The sequence below is a fragment of the Sminthopsis crassicaudata genome, chromosome 3 (genome assembly GCF_048593235.1).
Source record: "Sminthopsis crassicaudata isolate SCR6 chromosome 3, ASM4859323v1, whole genome shotgun sequence".
NCBI lineage: Eukaryota > Metazoa > Chordata > Mammalia > Dasyuromorphia > Dasyuridae > Sminthopsis > Sminthopsis crassicaudata.
The window spans coordinates 297,184,572-297,203,274 of record NC_133619.1 but is presented as its reverse complement, the minus strand read 5'-3'; the positions used below and the strand labels follow the sequence as shown (position 1 = coordinate 297,203,274).

The 18,703-nt window shown below is 34.6% G+C and overlaps 1 protein-coding gene across 1 annotated transcript in view; it reads left to right on the top strand.

Moving 5' to 3' along the window:
- Window positions 1–2,517: 2,517 nt before the first annotated feature.
- The window catches only part of PHEX (phosphate regulating endopeptidase X-linked), a 278,269-nt gene continuing 262,083 nt past the window's right edge, over window positions 2,518–18,703 (top strand). Inside the window, exons 1-2 of the mRNA XM_074300930.1 lie at window positions 2,518–3,024; window positions 10,494–10,562. Of these exons, the coding sequence (XP_074157031.1) occupies window positions 2,901–3,024; window positions 10,494–10,562 (193 nt within the window). The 5' untranslated portion in view covers window positions 2,518–2,900. The remainder of the gene's footprint in view (window positions 3,025–10,493; window positions 10,563–18,703) is intronic.

Below are 18,703 nucleotides of genomic sequence, written 5' to 3'. Positions count from 1 at the left end.
CCTTAGAAATTTATTCTAGTTTCCTTTTAGTTTAGAACACTTTCAGTCTTTTTTTCCCATGAGTCAAATTCTACCCATTGTTTTCAGTACAGCTCAGCTCATCTCCTTCAAGATACCTTCACTAATTAAATTGTACTGTACCAAGTCTTTCTCTGTTTAACTCTATTAAATTTAGTCTATACCATATAATTTATCAATCATCTAATCACTTTATGTTTAAATTTTACCTACTTATAATTATATATAATTATACATATATAACTGTAGTTATAATGAAACTCCTTAAGTCAGAAACATTCTTATACTCCTTTTTATAGAGCAAAGCTTGGCATGGTGCTAATATGTTGCTGGACCTGGTAATGCTTGACTAGTAAATAAATGTTACTTTCAACAAGATCCTCATCCCCCAGTATATTCTTTTATATTTGTTTTTTTTTTCCTGTGCTAGTCTCTGATGGGATTAATCTAAGGAGATTTGCTATAGTTAGGATAGGAGTAAGATTGGAATAGTGTTTTTGATGACTATCACTTCCTGAGACAATAACTATAGCTATAACTATCTGTGTAGTTATGGGAAAATTGCTTTGCTTCTCAGAACCTCAGTTTTCTTTATCTGTAAAATGGAAATAGTAACTATCAATATTTTCATGATATTTTTTAACTCTAAGAGGTGATGTAAATATGAATTATTATTATTATGAACTTCAAAACAATTCCTAAAAGAATGTAAGAAAGGGGTCCTTAAATCAAGGTCCATGTACTTGTTTAAAAAAATCATAGCTATATTCAATATAATTGACTTTCTTTTTGATCCTAAGTTTTTTACTTTATGCATTTAAAAAACATTATTCTGAGAAGGGGATCCATAGGTTTCACCAGGCTGTCAAAGGAGTTCCATGACACGCACACACATAAATCATGAAGTGCTTTTGCTATATAGAGAGGCCTGTCCAAGATTTCTTAGATGAAAATGGGACTCCAAAGATGCTATATTTACCCCATATTGATGTGGGGTTCAATGGGACAAAATTGTATTTCTGAAGCCTCAAGTTGAAGTCATATAGTCATCAACAGAGTCTACTACTCATTTCCCTGCTCCAGTCCTGAAATCCACAAATGGTCCCCTCAATAAATATTATTATTTTTATTTGGACTTGAATTTCTTGGGTGTAGAGAATTCCTAGTGAGGAAATTGCCTCTATTAATGAAGATCAACACCATCTTTACAATTTATATTCTTAGCGAGGTGCCTGGAGGCACTGAAGGATTAAGTGATCTGATCCAGATCACATAGTAAGTGTGTGTCCAAGTCTGTAGTCTTCATGACTGCAAAGCTTATTCCAAATTGATCACCTCCAATCTGTTTCTCCTTAAATGGATTATTAAAGTGTCTTTCCATTTAGGGACATGAGTGCCTGACTTGAAATGGGAAGGTCTCCCACATCCTACTTTTAACATGGGCTGTGCTCCCAAGCTTAGAATGCTCTTCCTTCTAATTCTGCTTTTTGGAATTCCTAGTTTCCTTCAAAGTGCAATTCAAATTCTATGTCCCTGTATGAAGCCATTTTCAATTCTTCCTGTTATTAGTGGCCCTCTCCCTGTCCACTGAATTATTCTGTGTGTGTGTGTGTGTGTGTGATACAAAAGTACATGCACACATGCACATATCTTACATAGGAAACTTGTATATATTGAATTTCCTCCTTCCTTCAGTAGAATGATATAAACTTCTTGATGTCAGCGTATGTTTCATCCACAGCATCTAGCAATGTTTTACATGTGGTAGGAACTTAATAAATACTAGTGAAAAATAATTGGATAACTCAGGAGGAAAGATTTTTAAGATCATGAGAGAACCTGTCTTCCAAATAAAATCAACATTCTTCTATTTGCATTAGAGAAAAGTACTAAAGAAGAACCTCTCTCTCTCTCTAACAAATTGACTAACTAGTGAATGCCTCCTCCTGACTAGAAGGAAAAATATGTGAGTTTATTTTTTAGTAAAATTGCTGAAGACGATGTAAATATGTTTTCTCTTTCTTTCTTCTGAAATTTCTTTTGAAGGGCTGAATTCATATGCTTGTAGTCTTTTTAAGATTCATAGTACCAGAAGGAGGTGGTTTTTGTTCACTCCCCCCCCTCAATTTTTTTTCAAAGGATGTTAAAACACCATCCTTGGTAGGTTGTCTTAATTGCTACTTTGCACTGCCTTTGAGTATGACTGATTTTTGGCACATGCAATCATACAAAAAGTTCTTAAAATAAAGTGCTACAGGATATCCCAAGAACTCTTAGGAAGCTTTAAAAAGAGAATCACACACTGGCAGCATCTCTTTGATGAAGACCAATCAGCTAAGCTGAATGGCTTCAGCAAGGAGAAGGAACTGAGGTCAGTGGTTAATTAAGTTTTCTGAGTAGGTAGAGAAAATCCTGGCCTGTCAGTCTTGTGGTTTCCAGGAGTTTTGACATGAGTCCAGATTTGATAAATACAAGTGTTGTGTTTTTTTTTCCTCTTCTAAGTGACTATACATTTTAAATAGCTAAAACATCTGTTCAGTAACACTGTAAACCATGTATACTCAGAACTCCTGATAAAGGGGACTGACGAACAGCTGTTTCAGAGAGACTTGGATAAAATAGCCACTGTCTGTTTTACCAGACCTAGCCAGAGTGATCCTTAGAACGATCAATATTTGGAAGTTTGTTTTTATTTTTTTTAATTGCTTGAGAGAAAAAGACAAAGAGAGACTTGTTAACAGGAATGTATTTTTAAGTTGTCAATAACAAAAATAACAAGGAGTGAGCAAGCTCATGGAAGCAGATAGTTACTAATACATTGAGATCAATCACCAAGTAAAAGAAATCCAGTTTCTTCCAGAAGCCCATCTAGAGCTCATCTGATGGAAGCAGAGGCTGGCAAGAATGCAAAGCAAGGCACTGGGAAGACGGCCAACAAAGCCATTCGAATTGCCTTGGTCATATTCATCACTGGAACTGCTGTGCTTGGGACCCTTCTTTTTTTGGGTAAGTTCTTCATTGGAAGCAAAGGAAAAGGTGGTGGCAGTGTGGGCTTTCTTTGGGTTTGATATTGAGATATAGGTTCATTAGGTTTTGTTTGTGAAGATGTGTGCACCAATCTTGAGTTTCTATTAAAATGAAAAGAAAAGGGAATAAAATACTTCAGACCACTGATCTGAATAAAAACTACTTTGACTGATTGGAAGATTTGATGGTGTTAAACAATATCTTTCTGAGCATTCCACCAAGAGATATCAGATTTTATAGATTCAGAGAGTCAAATTCATCTGCTTAATTTGAGTTTTTTTTAAAAAGAAAATCAAAATTAATCCTGCTTTATTTGAAACCTTAACAGAACTTTCATTTTGATTTTTATAAGTGTTTGCCCAAGTGACATATATACTGAATTATCTTTTAAAAAAAAGTAGATACTTTTATGATTTCTTTAGTATACTCAAGAAATAAAGTGGGGAAGAGTTAAAAAAAAACAATTATTTCCATTGTATTGCATAATGTTGAGCTGAATGGAGATTTTCTTGTAGAAAAATTTAAAATATGTTAATTATGTAAAGTAATTATGTGAGCTCCTTGAAAGCAAGGACTATTGTTTGTCTCTCCTTATATACCCATGTTAAGTACAGTACCTGGACTATATAGTAGATTTTTAATATTTGTTGATTTGATTTGACTTTAGAATGAGATTATCCTGAGTCTATGGGCATTGATAAAAATGTATTCCTAACAGAAATAAAATATCTCAGCGATATACTAGATTTTTAGTAATTATGAAGCTGAAAGCAATCTTTTTGTTGTTTTCCATTAATTCTTAACCATCTCTTTGACTTAGGTCAAGGTGCTTTATCTTTCTTTTCCTCAATTTCCTCATCTGTAAAATGGGCTGACTTAGATGGTCTTTAAGATCTCTTCTGTTACTAAATTTATCATCATATTTAAATATAATTGATTATCTTGAGAAGGTACATAGGAGCAAGATTAATTTTTAGAAAACTTTAAATATATTTAACAATTCACATGGCTAGAGAAAATGTGTTCTGTGGCATGTAGAGAATCCAGGGATCCACAGTTGTGTTGGCAGAGCAAAACTGCTGATTTTCTTTTGTCTTAAGAAGAGTAAGAATTATGTGGCTTGAAAGTTCTGTTCAAAGAAGAAAATATTTTTTTCTACATTTTATGTTGTTGTAGATTTAGAAAATTGGTTGCATCTCTTGCTTTCTGTGAGGACAAATTGTCCTAATGGGACTTTTGGTTTGTGGTTCTCTAAAATGATCCTAAATTTCTCACTCTTCAGTGCTTTAGTGAAATTTTATAGAGAAAGTTATAAAACTATGCTAAGGACTTATAATATGCTGCCACAATCCAACTCAAGAAATGTAAATGGCTACTAGGAGCCAGAGTTTGTGTTAGGTGCAAGGGACACAATGCCAAATAATAAAACAGCCCCTGTCCTCAAAAGGTCAGTATTCCACCAGGGATGAGGAACAGACTATGATTGATTTGGGGAATGACAAAAAAAAAATGGACTTCAGACATCTCAGGGAGAATGGTTGCTTTCAAAGGAGGCTGGGTATTTATCTTCATGATCCTTTTATCTCACTTTAAATTCTTTGGGTCTCTTCCTTTAGAATTGTCTTTAGAGTCTATGGCATATTCTTTTAAATGTCTCTACTAACAGAAAACATGTGTCCTTGGGGTTCAAGGAAATAGGAAGTGTGGTCAGATTTGATTTTGGACATAAAAGTTAATGGGAGAGACAGTGAGGTAGTATAGTGGATAGAGCATTAACAGAAGGCCCTGAATACAAATGTGACCTCAGACATTTACTAACTGTGTGATCCTGGGAAAGTCACTTAACCCTGATTACCTCTTCAAAAAGAAAAAAAAAGTCAATGGGAGACAGATTGGGATATCAAATTGGAGAATAATAATTTTCATCAAAAAATGAAATATGGTTACAAAGAAATGAGATATTCATCCCATGCATGCTTGCTGAATTAAATCAAATTATTTATAGGATATAGGATCATAAACCTAGAATTGAAAAGAATCTATATCCTGAGAAATTAAATGATTTATCCAAGATCACACAGGTAATGTAACAAAGGAGATTTGAACTCACATTCTCTGACTCTTCAGCTATTCCTCTCCATTGTACTGTTATACAAAGAGTTTTCATAGAGAGCCTATCATATGGCACTCAAGAATTCAATGAACAGTCAAGACAGGTACCATCACCAAATATATAGGTGAGGAAACTGAAACTTAGAGGGATTCAATATTTTGACTATGGCTCTATGTCTAATAAGTGGTAGAATCACTCAGAAAAGTGGGACTCACGTTAAAATCTTTCAGGATCTATTTCCGCTATTCCAAATTGCTTCCAAAAATACACTTCCCCAAAGGGGAGTTCACACAGGTTTTGATCAAAAGCAACTTTATTGGAGTAAGTATAGTTTCCTAAAGTGACAACTTAGAAAGAAAATTCTCATTTGAATATATAAGTTCTGGTGAATTTATTTAAAAAAAAAGAGGGAGAGAGGGAAAGAGAGAGAAATAAACAGAGAGTGAGACAGAGAGAAATGATACAAAGAAAGAGAGAGACAGACAGACAGAGACAGAGATAGAAAGACAAAGAAAGAGTGAGAGAGGGAAAGAGACAGATAGAGACATACACACAGAGGTAGAGACAGGGAAAAAGAGAGACAGAGAAATGGAGACAGGGAGACAGACAGTTTAATATGCATCATTAACATTTTCTCCACATTCTTAAGTCTAGAACTCAACAAAACAATAAATCAAGTCCTGATTTGTGATGTTTGTTTATTTCTGAGGTATAAATGCTCTCTCACACTGAAAATTTTAACAATCATTTCAATCAGAACTGTCAAACTGGTTTTTGTATTATTTCTATATATAGGCTATAGAATGGTAGAATTGGAAAGAAGCTCAGCAATTATTTATGCTAGCTTCCTCATTTTCCCTCTTCAATAGGTAGAATATTTTAACAGTGAATTAGTGACAGTACATCAGACTTCCTGCTTTCCCAGTCCACTGTTCTTTCTATATTGTACCTTGCTGTCTCCTATTTGTAAACTCCAATTCTAGCTCCTATCTGTTCTCATAGTATAATAACTTAAAAAACTTTCTATTTCTCTTAAAGAATTACTATTACATTTAGTGGTTATGCAATGATTTCAGATGTTTATTTTAGTTATCTAAGACTTTAAATATTAGGGCATGGAGATGTGAACATTCCTAATTAAATTTTTCCATGTTTGGCTCCTTCCACACCCATCTATGTTTTCCATGTCTCTATTCTTCCTTTGCTTCCTTTAGTAAAGAGGAGCCTAAAAGAAAGATTTAATTTTCTTTTTTTAAATTTTCACTTAAACCTCATTAATCAAATGTCACATTTCTTTTTGTTAATGGATTAATTCAATCAAAATTGCTGATCTGTGTTGTAGAAGGAAGTTTACAAAAAGTCCCTCCCCTGATTCTCCATTAATTGGATGTTACTTACAGAAGTTATGGGACTTGAATCTCCACCTCAAAGAAGCTTACATTCTAGAGGGGAAGAGATAACAGAGGAGGCTAAGGACAAAGAATAAAAGATTCTTTTCAACCCCTGATTACAAAAGTTAGTTCCTGTCCCCAAGAAGCTTACTTTTTTTGAGGGAAAATAATTGAGTTTAGTTTTCAGTCATTTATATGCATTAACGTCTAATAACCTATTCAACTGACATCTTCAATAGATCACTTCATAATAATATGTGAATTGAGTGACTTATATGACAGGAAGGATTTGTGTAGAAATGTAAGAGCACAGGTACTATTTTTTAAATTTAAAAACACAAAATACATTTCATTTTTAAAAGCTTCATTTCTGGAAAGCAAGCAGGCAGGCCTTCTGCTGGTGTTAGACCAAGGATAATTTACTGGTATTGTAATAGTATCCTGATAAAATTGCTGTTTCATGAGCAGTATGAGAGGAAAGGATGAAAGCAAAAGTAGGTTTTTTCAAGATCCTATCAAGAAAAAAATAGAAATCATGATGTTAGCAAATAATCTCTAGATATTTCACTTTCAGATGAAACATTAATATTAATTTGTGCACTGAGCCTCTTTACTAGATTAGTGCAAGCAAGTTTTCTTCTCTCCACTGGATATTTTGTTGGGAGTTTGGATAGCTGATATCTAGACAGAGGTCCCCACACTGCTATGGAATTATCTATTCCCCTGTGATGACATCTCCAAATAACTCCTTGTTTCCGCTCACAGATAATGGTAATAATGAGATCAGCATGATTTCCCCAATGACCAAAAATATTTTTGAAATTCAACCTTGCAGCTGCTATAAATCCCTTGGAAAAAACATGTAAAACTCCTGTGAGTTCCTGTATGGTATAGTATAGTGTCTTCTGTGAGGCTCAGTTGGATTGATGCTTGTTAGCAAGCTAGGGAAATTAGGCCAATTGAGAAAGACTCCACATCTGGATCACTTGCCAGGAAACTTGTAAGAAGCTGTTTTGATGGAATCACATAATATAATCCTCATAGTTATATGACATTGAAAATGCATTTTAATAAGTTGCTTTGCTTTTTGAGGACACTAGATAATGAGTTCAGATGAAAGATGAATATTTTTGTATTTATAATATATAATGGCTAGTATTTATATGTTGTTTTAAGGTTTGCAGAATGTTTCATATAAGATATCATTTCACAAGACACAAACAATAACACTGCAATGAAGGGCCCTCCACCACCCCCAGCCCCATTTTCAGATGAGAAAACTCAGACTAAGAGCATCACATAGCTAGTGTTTAAGTTATGATTTTTAACTTAGTTTTCTTCCTGAACTCCAGCGCTCTATCCATTATGACAGCTTGCATCCTCTGATATGTGTATACTTATCTAGACACAGTGAAAAAGTTCTGGTTAGAGGATTAGAGTTCATATATCACCTCAGATACTTACGACCTTTGTGACGGTAACTTCATAACTTTCTTAGGCTTCAGGTTCCTCATCTGCAAAAAGAAGCAAATTGAATTAGAATGGCCTTAGAGGTTCACTCTAGTTCTATATCTATCTGTCTGTCTAGCTATTTTATCTGTCTATTTATCCATGTCTCTCTCTTCTCTCTCTCTTTTTTTTATCTATCCATCCATCTCTTTTTTTCCTATTGATCTATCTATATCTCTGTCCATTTCTCTCTGTCTCTCTCTGTCTCTCTCTCTGTCTCTGTCTCTGTCTCTCTCTGTCTCTCTCTGTCTCTGTCTCTCTCTCTCTCTCTCTCTCTCTCTCTCTCTCTCTCTCTCTCTCTCAGACACACACACACACACACACACACACACACACACTCTATCCCTCTAATTATCAATCTTTCATAGCTGAGGCATCTCACTTTCAGATGCAGGGCCCCCAGAATGGCTAATTCAGACTCAAAGTACTCTGTAGTTCTTCCACTCAAAATTATACTTTATGAACACTCACTAATGTGTTTACCTTTTTTTCTCCCCTAGTTGGAGGATATAATTAGTTCAAAGCAAAGCCATTTAAAGAAATGGAACAGTCAGAAAAGTTGTATTGTAACATTTTTCCTATAAAAACTCTCTTGGGCAACTAGGTAGTTCAATGGGTATAATGCTGGACCTGAAGTCAGGAAGAATTATTTTCTTGAATTCAAACCTGTCCTCAGACACTAGCCATGTGTCTGATATGTAATCATATCACATGCTATATAATGCTGGGTAAGTCACTTAACTCTGTTTGCCTCAATTTCCTCATCTGTAAAATGAGCTGCTGAAGGAAATGGCAAACCATTCCAGTATTTTTGTCACAAAAACCCCACAAGAAGTCATGAAAGTTAAACATGACTGAACAATAGTACTCTCTTGTATTTACATTCATGTTCACTGGAGACAAGGAAAACATACAGAGATCATTGCATGAAAGGCACTCATACTTTGGAAGTGTTTCACACTTGAAGCTTTCACAACCTTCAGAGCAGAGTTACTAGAATGATCAGAGAAGGAACAGTGCACCAAAGTTGGGACTAACTCAAGTTGGACATCAAAGCCCCTTATTATGGATAATTATCTTGTTGGGGATTAGCAACAAAACCTCATTGCTTTTGCACTGTGTTCAATCTAGTGAAAAAAACCTTATTGTCCCTCTACCTATCGATCTATCCACTTAAAGCATTTCTGATTTTGCCCAACCATAACAATCCCCTGATCAATAAATACCAGTGGTTTTCTACTGCATCTGAGGCAATATGAATACTTCAATCATTTAAAGCTGCCTTCAGACTTTTAAGGCTTATTTTATATTACTTCTCTCTACTAATGCTATGTTGCAAACTGGTCTCCTCGCTGTTCATATAATAGAATTAACTTGACTACATTGTTACAAACACAGCATACACGTCTCCATGCCTGAAACATATTTTTTTATTATCTGTCTCTTAGGATTTCTGCTTTTGAAGCTTCAGCTCATATCTCACCTCCTCAGGAATCCTTTTCTGTTTCTTTAAGATACTAACTTTCTTTCCCTCCTCAAATAATCACACACACTTAGCTGTTTATATTTGTATTTTCGAGGAAGAATGTAAGCTCCTAGCACCTATACCTTGATGCTGTGGGTATAATAGAACCTTAATAAAAATGCTTGCTGAATTGTTGCTGTATGTATTTTTTCCATTAATGAATATTGCAGCTCCTTTCTCACTTCCAGATGATCTTTGAGAGTTGTTATTAACTAAAAGTTCATCACTTTTGGGGGTAACCTGATCATGAACCATTCCAGTTTGGCCAATTTAGACTTTGAATAGTAAATATATAGTCTGTAATTGCGTTGATTAGAATGCGTGCATGTGTCTGCATATTACTCTATATGCCCAATGATAGCTCAAAAATTATAGATGTAGCTCAAATCACAGGTTAGTCAGTCAATAAATATTTCTTAAGTGCCTACTTTGTGTGTTAGCTAATATATTAAGTTCTAAGAATATAAAAAAAATCTAAAAAAGTAAAGCAAAAGACAGTTCCTGCTTTCAAAAAATTTAATGTAATCATTAAGATAGTTCATTCAGAATTGAAAGGGAACTAGGAAATGTCAAATTTCTTGATATTATAAATGAAAAAAATAGTTCCAGAGACAGTAATAATTTATTCAAGATCATACAAATAATGTTAGCTGACCTAGGATTCAAATCCAGAGCTCTCTTTCCAGTATTCCATACTGTTTCCAAGACTTGATTTTCTTTTCTTTAAAATAAGGATGATATAACTCCAAAGAGATACTCTGTGGATTAAATTGCTGGTTATTGCATAATGTATGAAAAACAAAGGGACTAAGTGCTATCCCAAACAACCCACTCATGCGAATCCATCACTGTTGGTGGCTCACTACACCACAGATAATTAACTTATTTATTTTTCTTTTCTATTTTTCAGTTAGCCAAGGTTTTTTAAGTCTTCAAGCTAAACAGAAATACTGCTTGACACCAGAATGCATTGAAGTTGGTAAGTAACAATTTCCCATCCTGTACTGAGTTGTAATTATGGTACCTTGAGGAAGGAATAGAAAACAGGTGACATTTTTAGACTTCTGTTTGTTGGAGGTTTACCTTGCAGTAAATGCAGTTTTGATTAAATGTTAAGTTTGGCTAAAAAAACCACCCTATGTGTGAAATCCTGGACAGGAGGTATCCGGTTTTCTTGTTTTGCTCACAGGGAATAGCTACCTTGTATTGTGAGCATCTCTGTAAGGAAATTATGATGGAAATGAGAAAGCTGAACAATCTCTTTTCAAATAAGTCTTGAGGCAATTCATTCTGGACAGTTTCATCTCACCCTGACAAACCCTTTCCAAAGTGCTCCACAGAGAGACTGCCAGCTTTTATACTATTGTTGAGCAGAATTTACTTCATATTTTTCTTAAGCAACAGGCTGTTGGAAGTCAATGGGTTTATACTTTTATTTCTGATGTTTGGATTTGGCCTACAATAGAGGGATGTTTTACATATTGCTATTAAGATGCTGACTTGTAATTTCCTTGGACCTCATGTGTGTTCCTCCAGATTAAATGTCTCGATATAATCAAGTCACACTGTGAGTGTATATCCCACAGAGAATGTTTACAATGTGAAGTTCCTCTTCTTGCCTTTCCTTTCCTTTTCTTCTCTATCTTCTCTTCCCTCCCTCCCTTCCTCTCTCCTTCACCCTCTCCCTCCCTTCCTCTTCTCTCCCTCCTTTCTTCCTCTCCTCCTCCCTTCCTCCTTCCCTTCCTTTTTCCCCTCTTTCTTTCCTTCTCCCTCTCCCTTCCTTCCTTCCTTCCCTCATTTTTCCCTTCCTTTTGCAATATTTGTATATTATATAAACTAAATATTTTCAATGTACTATGCTAGGTGTTAATATGGTACATCAATAAATAAAATGTGATCCTTGTCCTCCAGAATCTTATAATCCAACAAGAAATTTAAGATATAAAGAGTCATAAAGAATCAGACAGGACATGAAAAATTCTGAACAACAAAAATTTTTGAGTGATCTTGGTTGTTTGGCATAGATCTTGGTTTTGATCCATGTTTCTCTTTTAACTTGAGCATTTCAGAAATTAATCAGGTTAGAGCTTCCCAATTTTCTTGACAAACCCACCAGGTTTGTACCCCACGCTTGGGTGTTGTGAGGCTCAAATGAGATAACATATGAAGTACTTCACAAACTTTAAAATGCTCTATAAATGCCAGTTACATAATAATAATAGTAATAATAAGAGGAATTATTAACTTATAATCACTAGGCCTCCAGTCTGGTGATGACTTCATTCTCTAAGCCTCCTGCTGCACTCCTGCTGAACTCAAGCAAGATTTATAGAGGATTTCATAGATTTGCTGATAAATGGTTAAAGTAGTGAAAGCATATGCACATACACTTTTAAGTTCAATCTGCAGAATTGACACTTTAGGTATAAACAAAGAACAAAACTTTAATGTGACCTTTGATTTGTAGCTGTTACTGATTTCTGATGTAAATGCTCACACTGTAAATTTAACAATGGGCTCTACAGAGGGTCCTGAGAAGCTCCTGATTCTATCTTTAATCCCAGAATTATTTGAGTTCCCAGTCCTCATCCTGTTCTTACCCAGAAGGATGTATGTAGCCACTTAAAATAGATTTTCTTTTTAGAAAATATATAATTGACTGTGGTAATCCACTTGAGGAAATAAGTATCAGTTTTAATATGTAGCTTAGCCAGTGACTTACTCTATTTATAGTTTAACACATCGGTAAAGGAGTGTGAAAGAGAGAGGCAAAGAAAAATTTGGAGATATGGAAGAGTTTACTAACATTTACAAAATTCATAAATATTTATAAATTCTTTTTTGTCCCATAGGCCACTTGTTTTGTTTAAACTTTGCCCATCCCTTGTTTATAAACTGTAATAATAATGTTGGAGGCTTCCTTCCAGAAAGACACTTGATAATAAGGCCACCTGCCATGTGGTAGGCTTTTTTTCTCCCTTTGCAATTCTGTTTTCAATTTTCACTTGTGGGAATGACTTATGAATTTAAAAATAAAATGGAGATTTTACTATTTCTATAGAAAAAGCACATGAAGATACATTCCACTATTATGTAATTTGAAACCCAGAAGTCCCAGAGGCCCTGGGAACACCTGTTTAGTGTACATCATCAGAAGAGCTTTGGCCAACTAGAGAGTTTATGCAAGAAACAGTGGTTAAGGTTTTATGTCTGTACTCAGGGCTTAGAAACAGGGTACTGAGAAAGGGCTTGGGGAAAGATAAAGTGAGTTGGAGTTGAAGAATAACAACATCTCACACTTATGTAGTACTTCATAATACTATATACAGGGATTTTTAAACTTTTTCTACACACAACCATTTTTTTTTTCCCAAGAAGTTTTTCTGATTCTGGGTATGGAGGCATATATAAAAAAGTATACAAATCAAACATTTACTGATAATAAATAACAATTTCATGACTCCCACATTCTATTATAAGACCCCATATTGGGTATCACCATCCACAGTTTAAGAAGTTGGGCTAATCTACATAGAGAGTGACTGTGGGAACTGAGTATGGACTACAACACAGCATTCTCATTCTCTCTGTTGTTGTTTGCTTGTATTTTGTTTTCTTTCATAGTTTTTTCTTCCTTCTTGATCTGATTTTTCTTGTGCAGCAAGATAACTATATAAATATGTATACATATATTGGATTTAACATATATTTTAACATATTTAATGTATTGGACTACCTGCCATCTAGAAATGACTGTGAGAGGGAAGAAAGGGAAAATTTGGAACAGAAGGTTTTGCAAGGGTCAGTGTTAAAAATTATCCATGCATGTTTTGTAAATAAAAAGCTTTAATAAAAACAATAAATTAAAAAAAGAAGTCGGGCTATATATATATATACATATATATATATATATATATATATATATATGATAATATCATATTATTATTGTTGTTACTTAGCAAGTCATAAAATGCTTTCCTCACAATAGTCCTCCAACAATTCTTCATAACACATATGAATGTTATTTTATTAATGTAGTTCTTTTCATTAATGCACAAAATAATTTATTTGTACCTATTCATGTTATGCAACTCTGATTAGTGTCCTCCCATAACTCCTCCATAAGAGATCTCACCATTTTGTAGATATCAATGGAGTATATGGAATATCAATCCCTTATTCTTGCTTTGTGGACAGACCATCATCTCTTTTCTCAAATATAAATCTCTCTGATGATGGCCTTTGTGCTGCTTTTCATGTTTTTCATTGGTGATATGTTGCAGCTTTTATAAATCCATTGTGCATTCTCCATTGTCCTTCAGATTATGCTTGACTTTAATTTTTTGGAGGCTGTGGCATTCTGTGACTCACAACTATGCATCATCCCTAGAAGAATATTATTATTTAAAAGATAGCTCTTGTTTCAGGGAAATTCTTGGAGTCATGCAATTTCTTAAAGTCTATCTAGTTAATTCTTTTCAATTATGTCCCAAATCATTGTCAATTTGCAGATTCTGTCAAAGAAATGTATACAGATGAACCAACTTTATGTGTTGTTTGAATATTTTAGTTTGAGCAACAGGAATTCTTCAATTCACTTTGTTTTCCTGAATATAGATAGGCCAAACTCTTTGAAGTGATTATGGATTCAATTTAGGAAACTCTGTAGTGTTCTGAAGTTTGACATTTTCAGAACAATATCTCTCAAAAACAGGAGCATCATTTGAACTCCGAGCTAAAAGTCCTTTAATATCTATTTATGCTTCAGGTGGTTGGCCAATCAATCTGAAAGTAGCATCCTTTATAACAGAAGTAGGGAAGTTTTTTGGTTTTTTTTTTTGTCAACAGCCATTTGGATATTTATAACATCATTCTTGGGGCATACAAAATTGTCAATTTATAGAACTCAAGCAGTGGGAGGTTACTGTACCTAGCTTTCACGTCATAATTGCCTGTGGATTTCATGGGCCTTATATAGCCCAGGGCTAGATGTTTTTCATCCCTGCTTTATAAGTTGCAATTGGAAAAATCAAAGTCCAATAGAGGCTATTCTTATATTTCAACCATTCTATTATCTGCTCCTTTCAATCTGGAAGATCCATCTGTCCCTTACTTTCTGCATTTCAACAGGTAGATGGGTCAGGACTCTTGATCAGCTCCTGACCATTTCCCTCATCCTATTACAGTAGCATATGCTGATTTAATTGAAAAATTCTTAAGTTCTTCAAGGAAATTTTTCTACCTTCATTATCTATAAACAATGATGCTCAAGCTACAATTATTTTCATATTTTTTTTTGCAAATGCTTATGAATACTGAAATGCAAAAAGACAAAGTGTTCCATACAGATATATTTCTTGTTATCATTGGATCCAAGCTAAAAGAAACTCCTGGAGTTTCTTAATTTTCCATTTGCCTTATAATTTAGCAACACATATTTTTTAAATCTCTGAGTTAATTTATAGTGAAAATATCAAGAATTATTCATTTACTCCCATAGTATGTCCATTTGTGGATCACTGAACAAGGATTTTATATTTAGGATATTAATAGCTAAGTTAGTGGTCAATCATTTAGCCAATCTACAAACATTTATCAGGCAATTACTATGTGCCAGAAACTATGATAAGTGTTGGGATACAGAGAAAAAGAAAAACATAATCTTTGTTTTCAAGGAATTTGTATTCTAATGAGGTAGATGACAAATACATAAATAAATGTATTTTCTCTTCATTCTTCCCTTTCTTTTTGTCTTTTTCCTTCCTTCTTCCCTTCTTCCTTCCTTTCTCTCTCCCCCTCTCTCTCCTTCCTTTTTTGCCTTTTTATTGTTTCTTTTTATTTGTTTATTTCTTCCTTCTTCTTTTTCTCCCTCCTTCCCAAGAGAGGAGAGAAGAAGAGAGAGAAGTAGAGAAGGAAACCAGCATCTATTTTTATTTTTTTGCTAAGGCAATTGGGGGTAAGTGACTTTCCCAGGATCTCACAGCTAGGAAGTGTTAAGTGTATGAGGTCAAATTTGAATTCAAGTCCTTGACTTCAAGGCTGGTACTCTATCCATTACACCAATTAGCTCCTCCAACCAGCATCTATTAATGAGGGCCTGAACTAGGGTAGTTGCTGTGCGAGTGGAGAAATGGAGCCATATTTGAAAGATAATTCATTGGATATATGTAGTGAGTAAGAGTGAAGTTTTGAATCTGCGTAATAATTATAAGATGGTGGTATCCTCAACAGTGATGAGAATTCAGAGAAGAGAAGGGTTTTGAAAGAAAAGTGATGTTTTATTTTTGATATTTTGAGTTTGAGATGACTTTGGGATATCTAGCAATAGGTGATGTAGAATTATAAATTTTGAAATCATCCTCATAAAAGATGATAATGAAATCTGTGAAAACTGTGGGAAAAAGTGACAGTGTAGAGGAAAAAACCCTAAGTCCAGGACAGAGCTCCAGAGACCACCTGAATTCAGTGGATATGACATGGCTGGAGATCCAAAAAAGGAATTCATAGGGTATAGTCAGCTGGTTAGGAGGAGAACAAAAAGAGAATAGTATCATAAAAACCCAGAGGAAATTAATTATGAAAGCTGCTGAGAGGTTAAGAAAGATGAAATTTGAGAAATTAGATTTGGAAATTAAGAGACCACTGGTGAAATTGGAGAGAACAACTTTAGTTGCATGATGAAGTCAGAAATCATATTGAAAAGGCTTTAAAATAGGACGAGAGGAGAGAATTTGGAGGTACTAAGTGAAGACAACTTTTTTTCTCTGTTGTTTAGTAAAGAAGAAAAGAGATATATCGTAACTACTGGGGATGGTAGGATCTAGTGAGTGTTTCTTAAAGAATGTATGAGACTATAGAATGTTTGCAGTCAGCAGGGAAGGAATCAGTACCCAAGGAGGGATTAAAAACTATTGAGAAAAGAGGGATGATAATGAAGGGGGACAATCTGCTGGAGAAGATGGATAGTTACATATACAGAAGTTGGCCTTGGCAATGAATAGAGCTATATTTTCATATTTAATGTGTAATGATATCTGGGAGATGTGAGATGAAGGGAAGAAGAAAATGAAGGAGCTTTCAAAATTTCAGACTGTTTATAGATGGTCTAAAGAGTTTATTTTCACTAATGTCTTTAACTTTTCCTACTTCTCTGATCCTCCATGAGGCAGGTAAGATATGAATATTATTTCAATTTTGAAAATGACAAGCTTGACACTCAGAGAGACTTGGGGAGTTAGCCATGATGGCTTTTTTTCTTGTATCTTCTTTGGTGCCAAGATTTATTGTTATAACTAAACACAATTCATTCATGTTTTTAATGATGGTTTCCATTTTAATATTTTAAATTATTATTAATTTTTTTATTTTTAGAACCTTATACATAGATAATTTTCAACATTCACCCTTGCAAAACCTTATGTTCCAAATTTTTTCCCTTCCTTCCTCCTCCCCCCCATGATGGCATTTGTTAATAAATGTTGGAGCTGTGACTAGAATTCTAATCTTCTGATTTCTCTTTCTCTTTTTGGTAATAAGAACAATAATAATAATAATGATAATAGTGCTTACTATGTGTCAGACACTAGGTTAAGTGCCTTATAAATTACCATCTCATTTGATCCTTATAGTAATCCTGAGAGATGGGTTTTATTATTATTTTCATTTTATTGATCAGGATATTGAGACAAAGAGAAGTTAAATGACATGCCCAGGATAACAGGCCTAATAATTTAAGACTGGATTTGAACTCAGCTCTTGTGACTTTAGGCCCCTGTGTGCTATTCACCTAGTCACCAAGATACCCCTCGGATAAAGATTAGGGGTAAAGGTACTGCATTTTCTTTTTTGGTGTCTTTAATTCCACTTCCTCAATTTGAGTAAAAGCCAGCATTTTGAAAGGGTTACTCCACTCTTTCCCCTCCTCCTTTCCATTATTTGTTTCCCCATCTTTCCTGAATAGGGATCATTTGTTTCTCCTTAAAGTGTGAGCTGGATAGGTGGTGGTGTGGTGTGGGGGAACATGAAGAGCATTTAAGACCTTACTTTAATCACTGTATCTATTTATGTATCTATGTATCTCTATCTGTCTGTCTGTCTGTCTATCTATCTATCTATCTATCTATCTATCTATCTATCTATCTATCTATCTATCTATCTCTGTCTTTCTGTGTACCTATCTATCCCATTTCTGTCTGTCTGTCTTATCTATCTCTGTCTATCTGTGTAGCTATCTATCCCTATCTCTTTCTCTCTCTCTATCTGTGTACTTATCTCTATCTACCCATCTATCTACTTATCTAGCCTTCCTCTCTTTGTCTCTCTGTCTCTGTCTCTCTATCTCATAAGGCCTTGTGTTAAGATATAATGTCATGCACTTCTCTTGACCCCGGATTGTATGAGATGGAGGCTTAGCCACAATTTTACTTACATTGAATGACTTGGGAGATGTTATAACTTGAACATTTACAGGTTTACTACATCATCATATTTCTTTTATTAAAGCAAGGCCACCCAGGCTTCTTTTTGTCCTTCACTAAGAGTTGAATTAGGGGAAAGGAGGTTTTTGGTATCTTGACAACTTCAGTCCCTTGGAAGCCTAAATCCCAGTTTCTCAGCAAAAAGTGCTCCATAACACACAGCTGTGAATTTTCTTTAATAATAGATTGTGGAGCTGAAGCTTAAGTGTTTTGACTGAATGGGTTTCTTTCCAAATTCTCTGTGAATGATGTAGCTCTCTTGTGTTTTCCTGGGGCCTAGGTCAGAGCTGATCTTGCAGTTTTTCTAAGTACCTGCAAGAACACCTGGGGAGCAAATAGGAAACACTCTAAGGTTTGAGTCCCCCTCCATTATTTTACTTTTTTTTCCTGTATTTCCTTCCAAACTCTGTAAGGAAGCCAAAAAATAATGTGGGTATGTGAAGAAAAATGAACATGAAGGCTGCCCTATGTGATTATAAATATTGTATAGAAGTGGGACCAGCAATGATTTCTACCACTTCATAACTTAAATAAATCCAGTCTTCATCTTCACAGGCAGAAAAGCAAAAAAAAAAAAAAAAAAAAAAAAAAAAAAAAAAAAAGAAAGAAAGAAATTGATTTGTTCTTCCACTGTTCACATCCT